The following is a 16,964-nucleotide window of genomic DNA, read 5'->3' as shown; positions in this document are numbered from 1 at the left end:
AGACCGCCACCGAGAAGATAAGGTAGATCGACGTGGATGACCCTATACGTCGTTTTGAAAGCCACTAGGATGTTGAAAGATGAGTGTAGAGCTCTGCGCCTTGAAAATTGAGCTATTGAGCTATGTAAAGGGTTCCGGCCGTCATTCAGCGTTCAGCCCGGTGAACGTGGAGTCAAAAGCGAAGTGATCTTCGGGTCAGGACTTTCCGAAAGCGGAAAGACCTTTGCCGTCCTGCCGATGATGCTATTGCCTGGTTAATAGTATCTTCATCGTTTTGTTGCAAATGTAAACATCATTCAGTCAGTGATAACATGATTGCTGTATATCGAGGATTGAGCGCACTACGCGTCTCGGCAATGACCACATTAGAGTCTGAGGAAGTTGCCGCTTCAATAGATCGAATTTAGTCAATTTAGACGCCCGGACCCACTTCAACCAAACTTCAACAGTACAATGTCTGATTGGTCATATGTAGCATGACCCTCGCACGGTCAATGTGTGTCACAAAAGAGATGGAAATATAATAGCTGGCACATAAAGGGAAAAGTCCGCAAGGCCGAACGAATTCCAATGAACTGGAATGGGCGTGACAAAACATCCTTTCTCGTTTCTACTTACACCTTTCCTATCCCACAATTTGATCCATAGAAAGAGAGCCGGTCTTTCTTTTCCTCTATTACAAACACACTATGTCAAATAACAGCGAGTACGCCTGCAGATTGGTATACAGGAACACTCTCGATACAGGGATACCCTTCCATCAACAGCTTTTCAAACCGGACACAACGATATATTTAGCTAGTGTACCCGCAGAACTTTTGACTCAAGATGCATGTACCGCAGAGATAACACAACGTCCGGTGCTAATAGGGGACACACTTCAAATCTACGAAGATTGGGCCTATGTGTACCGCGATAACAGAAAGGTTGCAGCACATCGATTGAAAATTTTGCAAGCCAGATCTTACGTCGAGATAGGAAGGCACATATCGAATAACAGACAAAGCTATGGGCAGATAGATATCTTCGTGGTCCGATACCAGTTAGGCAAAGGTCCCAAGTACAAAGATTTCCGCGAAGTTCCATGGAATCCTACTATGCTTGCTGTTGACGGGATCAGTAGCATCATACTACAAGCAAGATTCGTCTACCACACCGTCCGTGAGTGTTGTGCCAATACATATTCCTTATCGTTACCCCCCGACTGATTACAAAACCATGCATCGCAATAGCTTCTCAGTTTGAAAGAAATTCATTCAAACTCTTTAAACCCGTCTTGTGGAACACCCAAAGTGTAGACCACAATACCTGGTTGAAATTTATAGATGCAATTCGATTAGTGATATAATTTGAACATACATTATAGTGGGATTTCTCAAAAGATCCAGTTTGAATGACAGCCGTTTTACACCAATTCTTTGATAGTGCAAAGGAGTGTCACCCCTATGTCAATCTTCTGTGAACTTGTTTGGAGAGTTGATGCCATTTTTTCAATGGAAGCCTTCAATGAAGATTTTCAAAAGAAAACGCAGGAGATTACTATGCTCGGATAAAGGGACTTGTAGTAGTCAGAGGCGCTTCAAAGACCAATTCACAGACCGCTACCAAGGCACGAGTTACAGAGAAAGGTGAGAGATGACATCATAACAAGTAATGTCAATGAAATACTAACACCTGCGACGACAAAAGCTTCCCACTAGAATTCCGTTCATTGTTGGGCCATGTATCACCAACCGCGTATTTCCGAAAAAGGATGCTAATGAAAGAAGCCTCAAAGACACATGAATATGAAATCATTGTAGCGGGTTATTTCCCGGAAATGAAATCTAGAACATCAGACTTGAAAGACTTATCCATCGAAACCATCAGCCAGAAAACAATGGAAAGACCTTGCTCAACCACACACGTCTCCTAAGCCCAGCTACCACAGGCTGCCGGCCTATTGTGAGGTGGTTTAGGCAGTAGAGCCGATTCAGGAAGTACTGTAGGGCACCAACACGCGCCCGCTGTTCGTATGGTTCAGGGAAGGGTGCATAAAAAGCCTGTACCGCCAAAGGACGTCGACATTGACCCTTCAACCTCCTCACCCTCCAGGTGTCACCGAGGTTTAAGCACATTCAAAAGACCGCGCAAAAGCCCACTTCCATAGTCCAACCCGACCCCTAGTGTACTCACCTTCGCAAGTGCTCATAGCACGCGACAAAATGCCACTATATGCCGGAGGATACTCGTGCAGATTCACTCACACCGCTAACGAGGCGACATCCGTTCCAGAGAGGGATATAACTGTAAGCGCTGATGGGAAATGGGCTGCATGTAAAGTTCCTCCGGAGCCAATATTCAAGCAGATGTGCGCGCTCAAGCTCGACAGTTGCCCCACCTCGCGCGACCTCGTGCTTCCGCACAAACACGACCGCGTCTTCATTTTCGAGAATGGATTATTGACAGGACAAGCCGACTTCGAGATGTGCGGACGTAGCAATTTCCGTGTCAGCACAGGAGTCACTGTCAACTATAACGAGGTTGCAGTCCCAAGGGACTATGAGTATATCATTGACATCGTCATCATTAGCTATGGCACCAGAACGCCCATATTGTCTTTGGGCAGCGAGAACACATTGACCAGGTTCGCTGCCCGATTCACTTTCCGGGCGGATAGGCGTGAGTCCAAACTAGACCGCATTGTGACCCACATATTAACAGGTTTCGGTATTGAATTTACAGCCAACCGCGCTATGACCATGGAGGCGCAGAGAGAAGAGGAAATGTCTAGAAACTGGGTACCAATCACCCGCAGAAATCCTGCAAGAGAGGGTCAAGAACAGATCCGAACTTTCGAAACAGGTAAAGGCGCATATACGTCCGAATCTACTGAAATGGATTCATTGACTATCCCTAGGGTCACGCCCGTCATTAACGAGGTGACGAGTACCCCAAGACCTGACCTGAAAACACCGGTTCTGGCTTGGATATCTCAGCAGCAAAGGTGATGACCAACGATTCAAAAGTATTGATTATGTATTTGAGGATTCTGGATAAAAATATTGGTGTAACGAGATATTGGCAATAGATGAACGTTTGATCTTACAAGTCAAGGCCATATGCAAATTTTAACTCGACCTCTCAGTGTCGATCAAATGTGAGTGTTGCCAATGATGAGCAATATCCCATTCGACAGCAGCCATAATGACAATGATGCAAATTGCACTCCATAGACGGCCGAGATCTTTTGCCCAACTCAGTACTGGTAAAACAAAAAAGCGTGAGCTTCAGTGATGCGGTATATGTTGAGCGTACTCTCCCACCTAACTTTTCCAAGTAGTTGCACTTTTGGGGATCTAGAACGTCTTGAGGATCTCTAAGCCAATCGGAGTCTCCTCTGAGATAATTCTTCAACCACATGAAGGCCATGTCCAAGGTTAAGATACCTCCAAGCAAAGATACACCCAAACATGCAGCAGCTTGCTGAAAATATACCATATAAATGATACCATTGAGAAAAGGGTTCGAATGGGGCAACACGTTTTCTGAGAGAGATAGGAAGATGTCGAAAGGTATAAATTCGGCTAGTATGGAGGTTGAAGGCGTAAGAGTATCGAGTTTCCATTGCTTCATCATGATGTTCGCATATGCGGTGGATGACTCGACAGTAACAGCGACTAGCAAGGCATATTTAACGAGGCGGCTGCGCTTTCCAGTGCCAGCCATATCTGGTCACCGCGACCTTTTGGAGAAAATGAGAACACTTTTGTTGAGGGTTAACATTATATACTCACTATGGGAAGAGAAGGTCAGGGGCCAACTAGTCATTGGAAATATTGCCTCTCGTCATATAATGTGGGCTGTGTTGAAAAACAAAGAACCGTTTTTTTACAGTTAGCGTTCCAATTATGCCTTTTGTTTGTAGTGGTGACGTTGGTATAATTGCGCCGAGGGTTTACCACGCCTGGCAACCTTTGCGAGACTTTAAGTCGCATTGCGTACAAGTACAAGAAAAATAAACATACCCAACGACCTTTTTCTTTCATCAGCGTTTTCTCTTGCTGAGGATTAGGAGTTGTGAGTAACGGTGTCCAAAAAAAGTGACAGAAGGCCGCTAAAGTGAATTTTGTAGTCTCGTCATCGGATACGGAGGGTTCCAAAAAGAAGCGGTTTTTTCTCCTTGGAATTCTCAGTTCCTTTGTTTTCTAAGTAGTGGCCATATTTGCTTCCTTACACCGCGTACGTCTTTGTTCAAGTCGGGGCCCGTACACTATTGAATCGAATGAATTCAGGAGAGGCCAAGCGAGGGTAATTATAATGCACATACTCTAGAGACTTTGCCTCTTAGACAGGGACTTGCGCTTTTGAAGATGGGCAGGTGTAAGTAGATAGGGAAAGAAAGCCGCCCATCCTGAGGCTTGATGTTTTCTCGAAAGCACGCGCTTAGACTCAATCAACAAGAGGGCATTGAGCGCGTTCTAATGAGAAAAGTTACGAGACATAATTAATGAAAGAAAATGAACACCGTGCAGAACCACCGTGACAGACAACAGCCTCTGAACATGTGACGCGGTGATTCGTCACGGCCTTACGTGACAATGTTCGTGAATTGATCTTGCTCGCTGACTCTGACACTGCAATTCCAAGTTTCCCTCTTACTCGGCCGCTATATCATTCCTTGCAACTATTGTATAACCTATCACATAATATGCCGACTACTGCTCCAACTGAAGCTGAAATTCTTGCGCCAACACCGATACCACAAGCACCCAAACCACCCAAAAAGCTAAAGCCTGCTCGAAAGCAGGTCAAACCCGGAGATGTCGTGAAAGAGGAGACTGTTCAGACGGGAAAAGAATATAGTACGTAGTTTCAGACCTTACCATGTTCACGCAATACATGATCTTACACCGTCCACCACGAATAGATATTTGGTATAACAAGTGGGCAGGGGGTGACCGTGAAGACAGTTACTCAAAGTAAGTTTTTAACGTACAATACAATACGCAAGTCGATATGCTTACCATATAACCCCCATTACAGCAAAACAAAATCCCAAACACGATGCAGCATTAAACGCGACTCGGGGCTCACGCGCGCCAACACGACTGGGATGAAATACATTTGCCTCTTCTTTTCCCGCGGCTGCTGCCCGTACGGCTGGGAATGCGAGTACCGACACACCCTCCCTGACGCGAAGGATGACTTGCCTGACTCGTCGAAGGATTGCTTCGCCCGTGACAAGTTCGCAGACTACAGAGACGACATGGGTGGTGTTGGAAGCTTCAACAGACAGAATCGGACGCTGTATGTTGGACGCATCAAGGAGACAGGCAATGGACAGGAAACTGAGGAGGTCGTTGCGAGGCATTTCAGGGAGTGGGGAACCATTGAACGGAGTATGTTTACGTTCTGCTTGTTCTTCTGTCTTTTCACGGATAACTGATCAACGTTCTCTTTTCCCCAATCTAGTACGTGTCCTGCAATATAGGAGCGTTGCTTTCGTGACGTACGTCTCTGAGTTCCACGCACAGTTTGCTAAGGAAGCTATGGCGTGCCAGTCTCTCGACAATGACGAAATCCTTAATGTGCGCTGGGCAACGGAGGATCCCAATCCCGTTCAAAAGGTTGCCGAGAAGCGCAGATTGGAGGAAATGGGTCAAGAAGCTATCAAGGCCAAAATGGACCCAAGAATTGTGGACGCCATGAGATCCGTAAGAGCTCTGGAGGAAGGGGAAACATTGCCACCAGATGAAGAGTATGATAGTGACGATCAACGACAGGAGCTGGAGCATCAAGTAGATGATGACCAGCCTGATAGCAAAAGGAGAAGGATAGAGGACGTGCCTGAGCAACCTATCCAGGCAAATGGGTTGTTGAGCGCAGACACGCTAGAAGGTCTCAAATATTTCGCGGAAATTCGCAAACGACACGGCGGTGCCCCAGCACCACAACAGCGTGCTCCCCCACCCGCAGCCAAGCCGACAGGATTGGGACTGGCGGACTACGGGAGCGATGAGGATTGATTCATCTACGTATTGTTTTTTGTATTTTGTTCGCTATCCAAGGCCTGACCTGCTGTACGTTTCACTGTGAACTTCAATTACTATATGAGCACGTTGAAGAATAATTGAATGCTAGATGCGGCGTTGTCCATCCTACTATACAAATGCATTCCAGGAAACCGACAACAAGGTCGGTTTACATAGAATGGGAATGGTAAGAAAGAAGAAAATAACGGGAGAAACATAGGCATTCAATGTGTCCCACCACTTCCGCCCTCGCCCTTGTCTTCCGATAATGTATCCGAATCGGCAGGACCTTCCTGAACCCTGCCATGTGCCCGCGCTTCCTCCTCTGCATCCTCCTTCTCTTTCTCTCGTCTGTACTGCTCCAGATCCCAGTCGTCTGACCCGTCGTCGTCTTCGTCGTCTTCGAACCATTCGGGGTTGTATTGGAACTGTACATAATAACCATGAATCATCAACATTGGAATGCAATAAGAGTGAGGCAGAGCGCACCAGATCTCTTCCACTCATACCGCTGCTCTTGCCCATGCTATTCTGGAGATCCTTGGCCTTCTTCAGGGCATCGAGTTCCGCCTGTTTCTTGTCCATCCTAGTCTTCTTCCAGATGGCAAATGTCTCCGGGGTGACTGGCGTAAGATTACTACCCAATTTATGACGCTTGCATTGAAAGACAAAGAAAAAGATTAGCAGCAATAACAACACTGCATTATAAAGCATATAAAACGTACCTCGACTTCCAAGAACTCTTCCAAACTGATGGTATTAGCTTTTGCCGCATCCTCCGCAGCTTTCTTTTGCGATTTGAGGACGAAACCTGGAGGTAGAGCATGACGGTACTGGCAACCCTCGCCGTTTGGACATTCCCAGAACCAACCAAACTTCTGGGTCTCGATGGCTTGGATGAAATGTTTGCAGACGATCTGAAAGCCAATGTTATTGACATTTACAAAGATAGGACCACGAGAAAAAAGCGACGTACATCTGTCGTTGTTCTAGGATTACCAGCCTTGGATAGCACGACTTTTCGCAATTTCTCTTCGTCCCAGGTATCCATAGTATCTGAACAAAGGCAGATCGAACCACGTTAGTCTCAAGGGTACCATATCCAATTCATTGACATGTAGAAATAAATCATACCTGTAAGCTTATCTTTGTCCTCCCTGTCATCCGAATACAAATTCTTCTTCTCGACTTTTCTCCCCACATTGAGGTCATGACTGAATTTGCACTTGTTCCCCTTTTCGCAAGTCCCGGCCTTGTAGAACGCACAAAGAACTGTCTTTGGGTCTACTCCAAAAGGCACTTTCTGCGTCTGAACGGGCTTGAGGAGCGCAGCTTCCTCCTTTCTACGTTTCTCCTCCTCGGCGGCAGCCTTCGCACGCAAAGCCTTTTCTTTCTCTTTCTCGAGGGTATCGCGTGACTTTCCGGCCATAGAAGCTTGTTGTTGGATGCGCGCTACTTCAGCTTTGACTTTCGCTGATTTGTTTTTCTACAAAAGAGGAAGCATGTGTGAGTTTGGGGAGTTCATTCGTAGGTCGAAAAATGGTGGATGCAAAACTCTCCACAGTTGATCCATTACTTTGAGTCTTGAAACCATCTCATTGGAACGGGGAATAGAAGTAAACACTGACGTTTTTCATCCCAAAAGTCTGTATGCCATTGCGGTCAATGATCCAATTCCACTGCGCACAGAACTAGGTATCAGATTACCTTGTCCTCCTTTACTTTGTTGGAGGAACCCTGGGATTGCTTTCCTTTGGGAGGCATTTTGATAACTTATAGAGTTTTAGAGTAGTTAATAGCGAATGTGAATCGATGTCGGCCGTGCGTGTGGTGTGGCGACAATGTGTAGCGTTGATCTATCGGTTCCGGTGAAGGTTTCTCCAGCCTGATGAAATCAGAAGCATGTCACGAGATTAGAAATCGGAGTTGGCGCGGAGTTCGAACGAAGTTGTAATTTTGTTGTTTCGACTTTGGCCACTTTGTTTACTACCTGCATCAAGCAAATTCGTTATGCCCGAACGCAGGAAGCGTGTTCATGAAATTCCGCAACGTTCAGTTCTTCCAGAATTTCGCAATATATCGTTACCCTCCTTTTCGAAAGTATGAGGTCCAGCTGCTGCCCCAATCGACATTTCAGTACCCCCAAGCTTTCGTACAATGAAATTTCCACATTACCTCTGACTTTTTAGGCCTCTTTAAAGAGCCTGATTTTGACCTTGGAATCAAACCACCACTAATTGAAAAGGCTCGGGGTAAACATGACAACACTCCAATAGTCATTCTCGGTGGCTCCAATTGTTTAAGGCAATATGGTGCGTACCATTCGTCTTGCCACTTTCCGCCGCACGACTCACTCTCTATTAAGGCCATTCAATTTGCAAGGCTTTCAGGTTTATCGTACTTAAAAGTTCAATGCATCGCACTCGTATATCAATTCCGTTGTAGAGATAGGGGCATCGAAAGTGATTATCCGAAACCTATCCACATCTTCTCTATTTGGTCTTGCTTTTGATTCTATTGAGAAGAAACACAGCAAACTCCATCGACATCATATCTTCCGGCGACGCTGCGGTCAATGTCTTGCCCGCTGTCACAACGCCTGCCGAATGAATGTACCGATAGAAAATAAATGCAGGGCATGTGCATCCAATCCCAAAGTTTTATCGCGAACATCTCTGTGGATTTTTGGAGAAGGGTTGTATTGGGGTAAGTATGGCAATGCCTCATACTATGATCGCTGTTTACATCAGAGGACTGCCAAATAGATATGAGATTCTATCGAACAGCGAATCAATCGAAAACGAGATCAATTTTCGTCCCGTGAACTCTCGTGAACTATCTCGACAAGAAGACAACAACGCAGTCGCTTGTGGGCTCTTCAATTCTGAGGTAACTCGCCGCGTGAAATGGAGGATGAACTAAAAAAAGCACAAGGATTGCTCCAACGATCAGTCAGCATTTTCCAAAAACGCCCAATGAGGAACGCACCTTCAGCTTACCCAACCTAAACTTGGGTCAGCACCTTCCTAATTAGACTCTTTTGGATTTGCAGTTGCCGACGATCTTCTTTTGTTGATATCCATGCATATTCGATGACGAATCACTATTATACAGATACGTATACGGATAACAACCCAGCATCGAACCGATATGCTAAACCCGACCAGAAATTGTATAAAAGGCCAGTCAATCTTACAATGTGTATTCATCAAGCCACCTCCACAACTTGCCCCTGTATTCTTCTACGCTACGCACTCAAAATGACAATCACCCACAAAGCCCTCGTGCTTCCCGAGAAACTTGGGAAATTCATCGTCGCCGACTTCCCTCGCGAAGCACCTGGCCATGGCGAAATCTTGATCAAAGTGCAGTCCGCAGCGCTAAATCCCGTCGACTGGAAAATCCAGAAATGGGACGTTTTGATTGACGGATACCCTGCCGTTCTAGGGAGCGACATTGCCGGAGACGTCGAGGAAGTCGGAGAAGGTGTGACAGAGTTCAAAAAAGGCGACAGGGTGTAGGTTTTGCCTATCAATTTTCAAGTGCACTTCCTGACCAGTACACTGTAGTTTTGGTCAGGCGGAATTCAAAAAATCCCGAGGGGCGTTTCAGCAGTACGTTGTATCATCTGCTTCAACAACATCTAAGGTGCGCACAAACGGAATAAAATTGCAAGCATACATCTCATGTGCTCTGTGATATAGATTCCACCTAAATATACCTACGATGAGGCCTCTACATTGCCAATGGCTCTTACCACTGCCTATTCTGGCCTCTATAGTAAAACAGGGAATGGCTTTGGCATTGAGGCTCCACTGACCGACTCTGCCGTTGGTAAATACGCCGGCATCCCCATTGTCATTCTTGGAGGTTCCAGTTCAGTAGGACAGTTCAGTGAGTATACCTTCCTGTTGCAACAACTTATGTATCTGATGAATAACAACGTGCAAACCTCAGCCATCCAGCTCGCTAAACTGTCAGGATTCTCTCCTATTATTACAACCGCGTCTGTGAAAAATTCAGACTCGCTCAAAACCTTTGGTGCGACTCACGTACTCGACCGCAACCTTTCCGCGGACGCCCTCAGAGAAGAAATTAGCAAAATTACCTCGAAACCCATCCAATATGTGTACGACTCAATCTCTTTCGGTCCAACTCAACAAATCGCTTTTGACATCCTTTCTCCCGGAGGCCGTGTCGTCTATGTTTTGCAACCTACTGTCACAGCAACGGAAGATAAACAAATCAACTTTGCGTTTGCAGCACTCTCCACGCCTCATAATGCAGAGATCATGCCTTTGTTCTATCATGATCATGTTTACCGATTTTTGGAAAACGGTTGGATCACTGTACGTTAAACAACTGTGTTTGGTTTTCTAATGGAAGTAGCAACTGACAACATCTCAATTCTAGCCTAACAGAGTTGAAGCCTTGCCTAATGGCCTTGCCGGAGCCATTGAAGGTTTACAAAGATTGGAGGCCGATCAGGTCTCGAGGCTAAAACTTGTCGCTCGTCCCCAAGAAACTGCTTAATGTATCTCAAGTTACAAGTCGATCACCTCTCACTAAAAAGTTCTCAAAATCGTATTTTTCATGCAATACATGCGGATGAATGTGATTGGTCAATACATATGGAAATCAAGAGCGTTACGCTCCCAAGATCGAGCGTAACACTCTTGCTTTCCATAATACATCTTTGGTTATAGATTGTTAAGCCTGCAGTAAAAAGTAAAAACTTGGCAGAGAGTCGATGGACTTTAAGAGAGGTGCTAAGTCATTATTGCATCATTCAAGTTGTTATTTTTCGTCAGATGATGAATCAGTGTCGGATACGAGCACACAAATTTCTTCGCTTATACCTAACATTTAATATCAACATAATATACTTTGGACGCCTGATATTCTTACGTGGAGTGCGCAGCCAGAACGTTGAAATACGCGAACACTCAAATTTCAAACTTGATTCAAAGGACAAGGTCGCTAAAATTTCTCCATTTTCCTCGGAGGACCGAGGTCAAACAAGAGAAAGATTTGAAATGTAATGCGTGACTACCACTCGGTACTCCGAGTCCATATTGGGGTATGATGATACCAAAACGGGAACACTAATTTCATCTCTTGTATTATGGAAGATTTGTGGTCTTATCAATTTTTGTGCTGTTACAATAGCGACATTTCCGTTGTGATTCTTGAATCCCCTTAACTTATAGCAGGCGCAAGCCGTTGAATAAATCCTCTATCACTTTCACCCTTTCCTTCCCTCGTGGGTTGACCTTGCACTTGAAAGGCTTAGGCATAAAGGATATTCCCTAATATTGCATCCAGTTTCTCAGTAATTCAATCAGCATGCATAAATTGAAGCTAGTACTTACATCGTTGTACTCATCCTCCAGGTTCCACTTAGTTCCCGATGCATTCGAACCATCTGTCGGAGTGAGGTCAAACGCCCAAATGAGCCTCATGGTAATGAGATTCTACAGTCAAATTTTATGTATGATTGAACGTAATCTTAGAGTCGAATGCATGTGATCGTACCGTATTCGTAGTAGCAAGGTGCATTCCAGGACATAAACGCTAAGATCAGCTAATTTAGCCTATCGCTCAAAATAATATGTATATTTGAGAAAATAAATACCTTTCCGCCTCCGAACACGAAGCTCTGGCGAATGGTGTAACCTTTTTCGAGGCCGGGCTTTGTTCCATCAGTTGTGAAAAGGTACCGTTCTGGCCAGAAGTCATCTGGACGTTCGAAAAGTTCTACAAAACGTTGATTGATTAATATACACATTATTTTATTATAGAGATGCATACTTGGATCATGCATGACGCCCCCTAACACAATGCGAAAATAATGAGCGACAAAATTGTGTGATTTACCATGAATGGCAATTACAAATGTTTATCAAAATGGGAACGCCCTTCGGGATGATGTAGCCTCGATACTAAAAGCATGTGCCATTCATGGCTATATAATAGGCCAAAAAACATTGACTCACTTCTAAATCCTTTATTGCAGCGTGTGGAATGCCAAGGGGCCCTACGGGCCTCAGACGATGTACCTATGGTCATGACTTGAGTGATCATCACTAAGATATAAGAATTAAATGAACTTCGCGAATAACAGCTTGAATGTATGGCAGGTTATTAATATCCTCCAATTCTGGGAGTCTGCTGCTGCTAATAACCGAATCAATCTCAGCTTGTGCCTTTTTCAAACATGAAGGGTATTTTATGAGGCATAGAATCAAAGAATGAATGAACGCCGAGGTTGTATCAGTTGCGGCGTCTACCATTACTCCACCTATATAACTAAACTCAATGAGTAAAAACGCATGGTTAATGTACCACAGATGCACGGTTTGCGCTGCTCACCCTATCATTTCCCGACTCAGTTCAAGATCTATTTGATGCTCTAGGACACCTTGGATGATGCTTCCATCTATTTGATCACTTTCTAACCTCTTTTCTGCATGTTCAAGCAAGGAGAAATATAAAGCTCTTTGTTGGCTGCGGGTCTTCCTCCAGAGCTTTTTCCACGGTGCGCAAAATTCAGGGAGATATTTCAGAATGGGTATGAGGTCGACTGGAGTGGCTCCAGGTAATACGATCTTTGAGAAATGACGAAAGTATTGGGTGAATAATGTCAATTCTGGCGTATCATTTGTAGGCGCTGATTTTCCATAAACCACAGTGGTCGTCAGCGAGAACGCCAAACGATGAATATGAGAGCAAAGATCCTGAAAAACAGAGTGGATGAGAGAGGCTTGCATAAACAAACAATGCACAGGGCCGTCACCTCCGGACTATGTAAAACATTGTACAAGAACTGTGTAGTTTCGGCCTCAGCAATTGGGAGATGAGCATGTACGGCCTGCGGAGACACCAGAGATTTTATGGCGTTGCGTCCAGCTTTCCAAAGGTGACTATCTGTATGTAAGCATTATACCAGTGTGGTTAGCGTACATTAGTTTCTAATGTCAATATAAAGAGACTACACTTGCCAGCAGGTGCAAATGGGAAAAAATTTCCTTCAGTGACAGCATGCATTGCGTGTAGAAAAGGGCGGTTCGACGTTTCACTCGCTCTGTCCTCTAGAAGCTCCTTCACAATTGTCGCATCCGAAAGAACGATTATTGTTTCATTCAATGCTTTCAACTGTTCCGGTAATTTACTCTCAGGCCCTTCACAGAAAGAAAAGACACATACAGAGAAGATCCCTCCATATTGATTGGCCAACTTGCTAAATCTAATTAGCAGTAGTATACGTCGTATGTGTGCAACTTAGCGCTTATCAGATTGAGCAAAACAAGCCAATGACTCACTCAAGGAATGGAAATTTCAGCGGGATTTGGTGCATGTTGCCGACTATAGGAAATGTTGGAGGTCCGGGTGGTAAGTTTTTGCGTCGTTTTCCAATAAGAAGCAGCTTGGAAATCATCCAAGCCATAGTAGATGTAACGAGCAGCATGATGAGCATCGTAGATACCTTTAGATAAAATCGCCACCTAAAAGATGACCAAAGGGTCAGGATCTATAGTGGTGACGAGGCTTTAGTAGCAGTAGAAGGCTTTGGGAAAAGATAAGAAAGAAGCCGAGTTGAAACCTGACAAGAGGGATGTGCAGTAATGGCGTGGCGCTGAGGCGTGGCAGGTTGAATAGCAATGCTGCACGCATCTTGCGTCAGAAGAAGTACAAAGTGTATCCATCACCGCTAGAACATTCTCATAGTACCCGCTCCAGGTGAAGACTGGCGGATCTCCTAGGCTTCAAGTTGGAATACGTTGCAGGAAGTGAAATGAATGCGGTACCTTCGATTCTGCGAGGTTGTCAATAATGGTAAACTGGGAGTCGCGCCACATGTTTTCCCATAACTGAAAATAGTAGCGGTGTCTAACCTTAGGAGTCGGATCCCATCGTTGTTCAGAAAAGAAAGACGCGAATCAGTCAAACTATAGTTTCTCGGTCCGGTGGTGGCATTAGGGCCTGCCCTGATGATAGGGGCTTTATGTAGAAATGAGGTTGCAGTTATAGTGTCCACTGTCCAGCGAGTGCGTGGACTTTGGAATCTTAGTTTACCAATAATTTGACCTAGAAAAACAGCAATTAGTTATACGTTGTGTCTCGTAACATCATTTTGCAAGTTGAACCACCTTGACCCCATCCATAAACACTGCCAACGGATCAACGCGCAGCAGATGAGAGGTGGAGGCAACACGTGTCGCAACTTTTTTATCATGTGATGGTTCAACTTCACGAACTCAAAATTTTCTTGGGCCTCCTGTGGAAGTTCCTTCCAATCTCGTTAGAAACAGTGGCCCACGGGCAACCCATTTCATCGTCGTTGTGTCAGTACAACCCATTGGCTATGTTATTAGGGCTTGGACCCTACTGTTGTTGCTTGGAAAGATGTAATGGGCCACAATTTTGCATTTACCTCAAGTTGGGCCGTCACTTAATGGAATCGTCATGGGGGCCATTGCAGTGGCATCTTTTCAGGCTTAAAAGACGCTCTCTGGTTCCAGCACCTTTTTTCCAGGCTTTTTGTTGTGCTGTTGTCACTCGTCTACATTTCCAAGCAACCTCTATTACTCGTTCAGCCTTCACGCCTTATGTCTTCTCTTCCCAGAATCCTTCCGTACGATGTCATTGCAGATATCGTTGACATCATTGCGTGCCCTACGACACCAAGCTCTATTTGTAACCTAAAGTTGATTTCATTGGTCAACACCATGTTTCTTCATCACTGTCGCAAATATCTTTTCGGCTCAATTTCTCTTGATCTGGGGGTTTGGGATACTAAGCACCTAGATTGCTTTGTAGTGCTTATCAACAACCATCCTCATATCGCCAATTACGTGCGGGAGTTATGCTTTACAACTATAAATAAGAAGTATGAAATTTCCCCGGAGCAACGATCTGCATTCATGAAACTCTCGAACCTCAAAACTCTCACCCTTTGCTCTAAAGAGTTAACTGCATTTGATCGCCTGAAATGGAGGGTTAATTGGAGATTGTTGGAATCGTCCACTCGATCTATGTTCGTTGACCTCATCCAGTCACCAACACTCGCAAATCTGGTTTTAAACAACGTCACCAATTTTAACGTGTTCCATCTGCTTCCGCGCACTGCTTTAGAAACTCTTTCCTTGGTTTACTTTGGCTGCCCGGATCTCGAGGGCAATCCACAGATGTTGGATTTGTATGGGCATGTACGGGTAAAGGAGATCAATGTCGATTGCGACAGTCTCCACGACGCTGATGGCATGCTCAAGACCACCATATCACGCCCTTCGATGATACTCGACTTTGAATATTTGAAAACACTAAAGTTCAGATTTACTGAGAAGCGCTCAGCAATTGCATTGGAGATGTTTCGACATGCCAAGAACTTGAACTCCGTCTGTTTGTATCTTGAAAGTGAGAAATTTGTTCATTTTTTCAATCAAAAAAGTAACCTATTTTTTCTCTGGAATATATTTAGAGCCCGACGATATACATTTTATATCGAAATGTGTTATGCCTTCCATTGAAACCTTAACATCTCTGAAGATTGTTCTCCAGGATGAGGGAGAAGACCAAACGTGGATACCTCTCCGCGAACAGCTTGACCTTTTGTCCAAAGTTAAAAACGGGCACAACATAAAAGACCTCGAGCTCGTTGTAGTTTGCAAGTACAACGTTCCTGAGAGCGACTGGCATCTATTAGAACGCATTCTTCTTAAATCCGGCTGGACATCAACGCTGCGACGCTTCACACTCAGGATTCATGTGAAAATTGATCCCAAAATCAGTTTTGTCGTGCCCTGCGATACATTGCGAAAGCTGTTTCTGCCAAAGTTGGCTGCACTTGAATCGGCAGAAGCTTTTAAAACGATCTTCGACCTTACCTGTGACTAACACCATCATTTGTTATAGGTCTCTATTGGAAAAACAAGGAGCATGTGTTCTTGAAGCATTGAACTTTTACACTTCTTGTACAAATTTCATTTGTTTTCAAACCTTTATTCGCTTGCCATAAGTTCGAATGAAACATAGGTACTTAACTTAGGGGAATGATACTGTTCGAGTACTGAATGGCTATATAATAAATAATTCTCAGATTGTATTGAATGCCTTTAGATGAGACGACAGGATTAAATCTCACACCACTCATAGCGAAGGAAACCAAGAGAAACGATGACAAGGTGAATGACTCGCTCACTGACATCTCGGGGAGCAAATCCATCAACGGATCAACCTATAAATAGATCAACTGCATCCGTGCCTAGTCTCTCGTAGACAGACCACGATACGAATCCGTGCCCGACGTCGGGGTAAACGCGCGCCTCTCACGGTCCTAGATCCATTTCGGCCAGGGATATGCGTCAATCTACTCCAATAGTAGTAACTTCAACATTCAAGACGGATGTTGGTACCTGAGAATAGTTTACTAAGTTGTGGTTGAAGTAAAGTACAATCTACAATTCCCGATGTCCCGCCATTATTCGGCCAGACGCTTGGAAAGCATTGAATATTATATATTGTTATCAAACTTTACCTGCAATCGGACATTAACTATAGGCCAAACCTCAAGTATTTCTTTGTCATCCTACTTTAAGTTTTGATCTCCTTTCATTTCCCTTTCAAAACAGAATTTCAATACGTAAATTCTGATCTACACGACTGAAAGACTTGTTGTACATTGAATTATCAATTTCAAGTTGGTTGAAGATGCCTATCTCGTTACGGACCACGTCTGATGGATAATCCGTTGTATCTTTTGACGTTCACAACTATCCAATCGTACATACAACATGTACGTCGCATCTCTGGGAAATTTATGGTCGGATAATTTAATTCCATTCGATTCAGAGAAAGTAAACAAAACAGCGTCGTCACTGGTCTCTAGCCTCAGCTCCAGGGATACAAAGCGCCAGCATTGATTGACAGCATACACATTTTCTCCTCGTT

General features: G+C 44.5%; 7 protein-coding genes across 7 annotated transcripts; 4 read left to right on the top strand and 3 right to left on the bottom strand.

Annotated features, from left to right (window-relative positions):
- Positions 1–689: 689 nt before the first annotated feature.
- Positions 690–2,990, top strand: JR316_0005690 (uncharacterized protein; the record flags this gene model as incomplete). Its single annotated transcript, XM_047891446.1, has 2 exons — positions 690–1,161; positions 2,194–2,990. 2 exons carry the CDS (start codon positions 690–692, stop codon positions 2,988–2,990), a joined length of 1,269 nt encoding a protein of 422 aa, XP_047748795.1.
- A 120-nt stretch (positions 2,991–3,110) lies between these two features.
- Positions 3,111–3,708, bottom strand: JR316_0005689 (uncharacterized protein; the record flags this gene model as incomplete). Its single annotated transcript, XM_047891445.1, has 2 exons — positions 3,111–3,244; positions 3,306–3,708. 2 exons carry the CDS (start codon positions 3,706–3,708, stop codon positions 3,111–3,113), a joined length of 537 nt encoding a protein of 178 aa, XP_047748794.1.
- Positions 3,709–4,690: 982 nt separating this feature from the next.
- On the top strand, positions 4,691–6,008 carry JR316_0005688 (Pre-mRNA-splicing factor CWC2; the record flags this gene model as incomplete). Its single annotated transcript, XM_047891444.1, has 4 exons — positions 4,691–4,844; positions 4,910–4,961; positions 5,026–5,381; positions 5,455–6,008. 4 exons carry the CDS (start codon positions 4,691–4,693, stop codon positions 6,006–6,008), a joined length of 1,116 nt encoding a protein of 371 aa, XP_047748793.1.
- A 230-nt stretch (positions 6,009–6,238) lies between these two features.
- Positions 6,239–7,778, bottom strand: JR316_0005687 (Translation machinery-associated protein 46; the record flags this gene model as incomplete). Its single annotated transcript, XM_047891443.1, has 7 exons — positions 6,239–6,442; positions 6,504–6,668; positions 6,740–6,931; positions 6,991–7,070; positions 7,149–7,500; positions 7,643–7,660; positions 7,722–7,778. The coding sequence occupies 7 exons, from the start codon at positions 7,776–7,778 to the stop codon at positions 6,239–6,241; spliced, it is 1,068 nt and encodes a 355-aa protein (XP_047748792.1).
- A 1,496-nt stretch (positions 7,779–9,274) lies between these two features.
- Positions 9,275–10,547, top strand: JR316_0005686 (Dehydrogenase azaJ; the record flags this gene model as incomplete). The annotated part of the gene is made up of 5 exons (XM_047891442.1): positions 9,275–9,531; positions 9,584–9,662; positions 9,719–9,908; positions 9,972–10,363; positions 10,428–10,547. 5 exons carry the CDS (start codon positions 9,275–9,277, stop codon positions 10,545–10,547), a joined length of 1,038 nt encoding a protein of 345 aa, XP_047748791.1.
- A 671-nt stretch (positions 10,548–11,218) lies between these two features.
- JR316_0005685 (uncharacterized protein) lies at positions 11,219–11,476 on the bottom strand (the record flags this gene model as incomplete). The annotated part of the gene is made up of 2 exons (XM_047891441.1): positions 11,219–11,293; positions 11,387–11,476. The coding sequence occupies 2 exons, from the start codon at positions 11,474–11,476 to the stop codon at positions 11,219–11,221; spliced, it is 165 nt and encodes a 54-aa protein (XP_047748790.1).
- A 3,147-nt stretch (positions 11,477–14,623) lies between these two features.
- Positions 14,624–15,911, top strand: JR316_0005684 (uncharacterized protein; the record flags this gene model as incomplete). The annotated part of the gene is made up of 2 exons (XM_047891440.1): positions 14,624–15,431; positions 15,496–15,911. The coding sequence occupies 2 exons, from the start codon at positions 14,624–14,626 to the stop codon at positions 15,909–15,911; spliced, it is 1,224 nt and encodes a 407-aa protein (XP_047748789.1).
- Positions 15,912–16,964: the final 1,053 nt, after the last annotated feature.

The sequence above is a fragment of the Psilocybe cubensis genome, chromosome 5, assembly GCF_017499595.1.
Source record: "Psilocybe cubensis strain MGC-MH-2018 chromosome 5, whole genome shotgun sequence".
Classification (NCBI taxonomy): Eukaryota; Fungi; Basidiomycota; class Agaricomycetes; order Agaricales; family Agrocybaceae; genus Psilocybe; species Psilocybe cubensis.
This window is presented reverse-complemented; position numbering and strand designations above follow the sequence as displayed.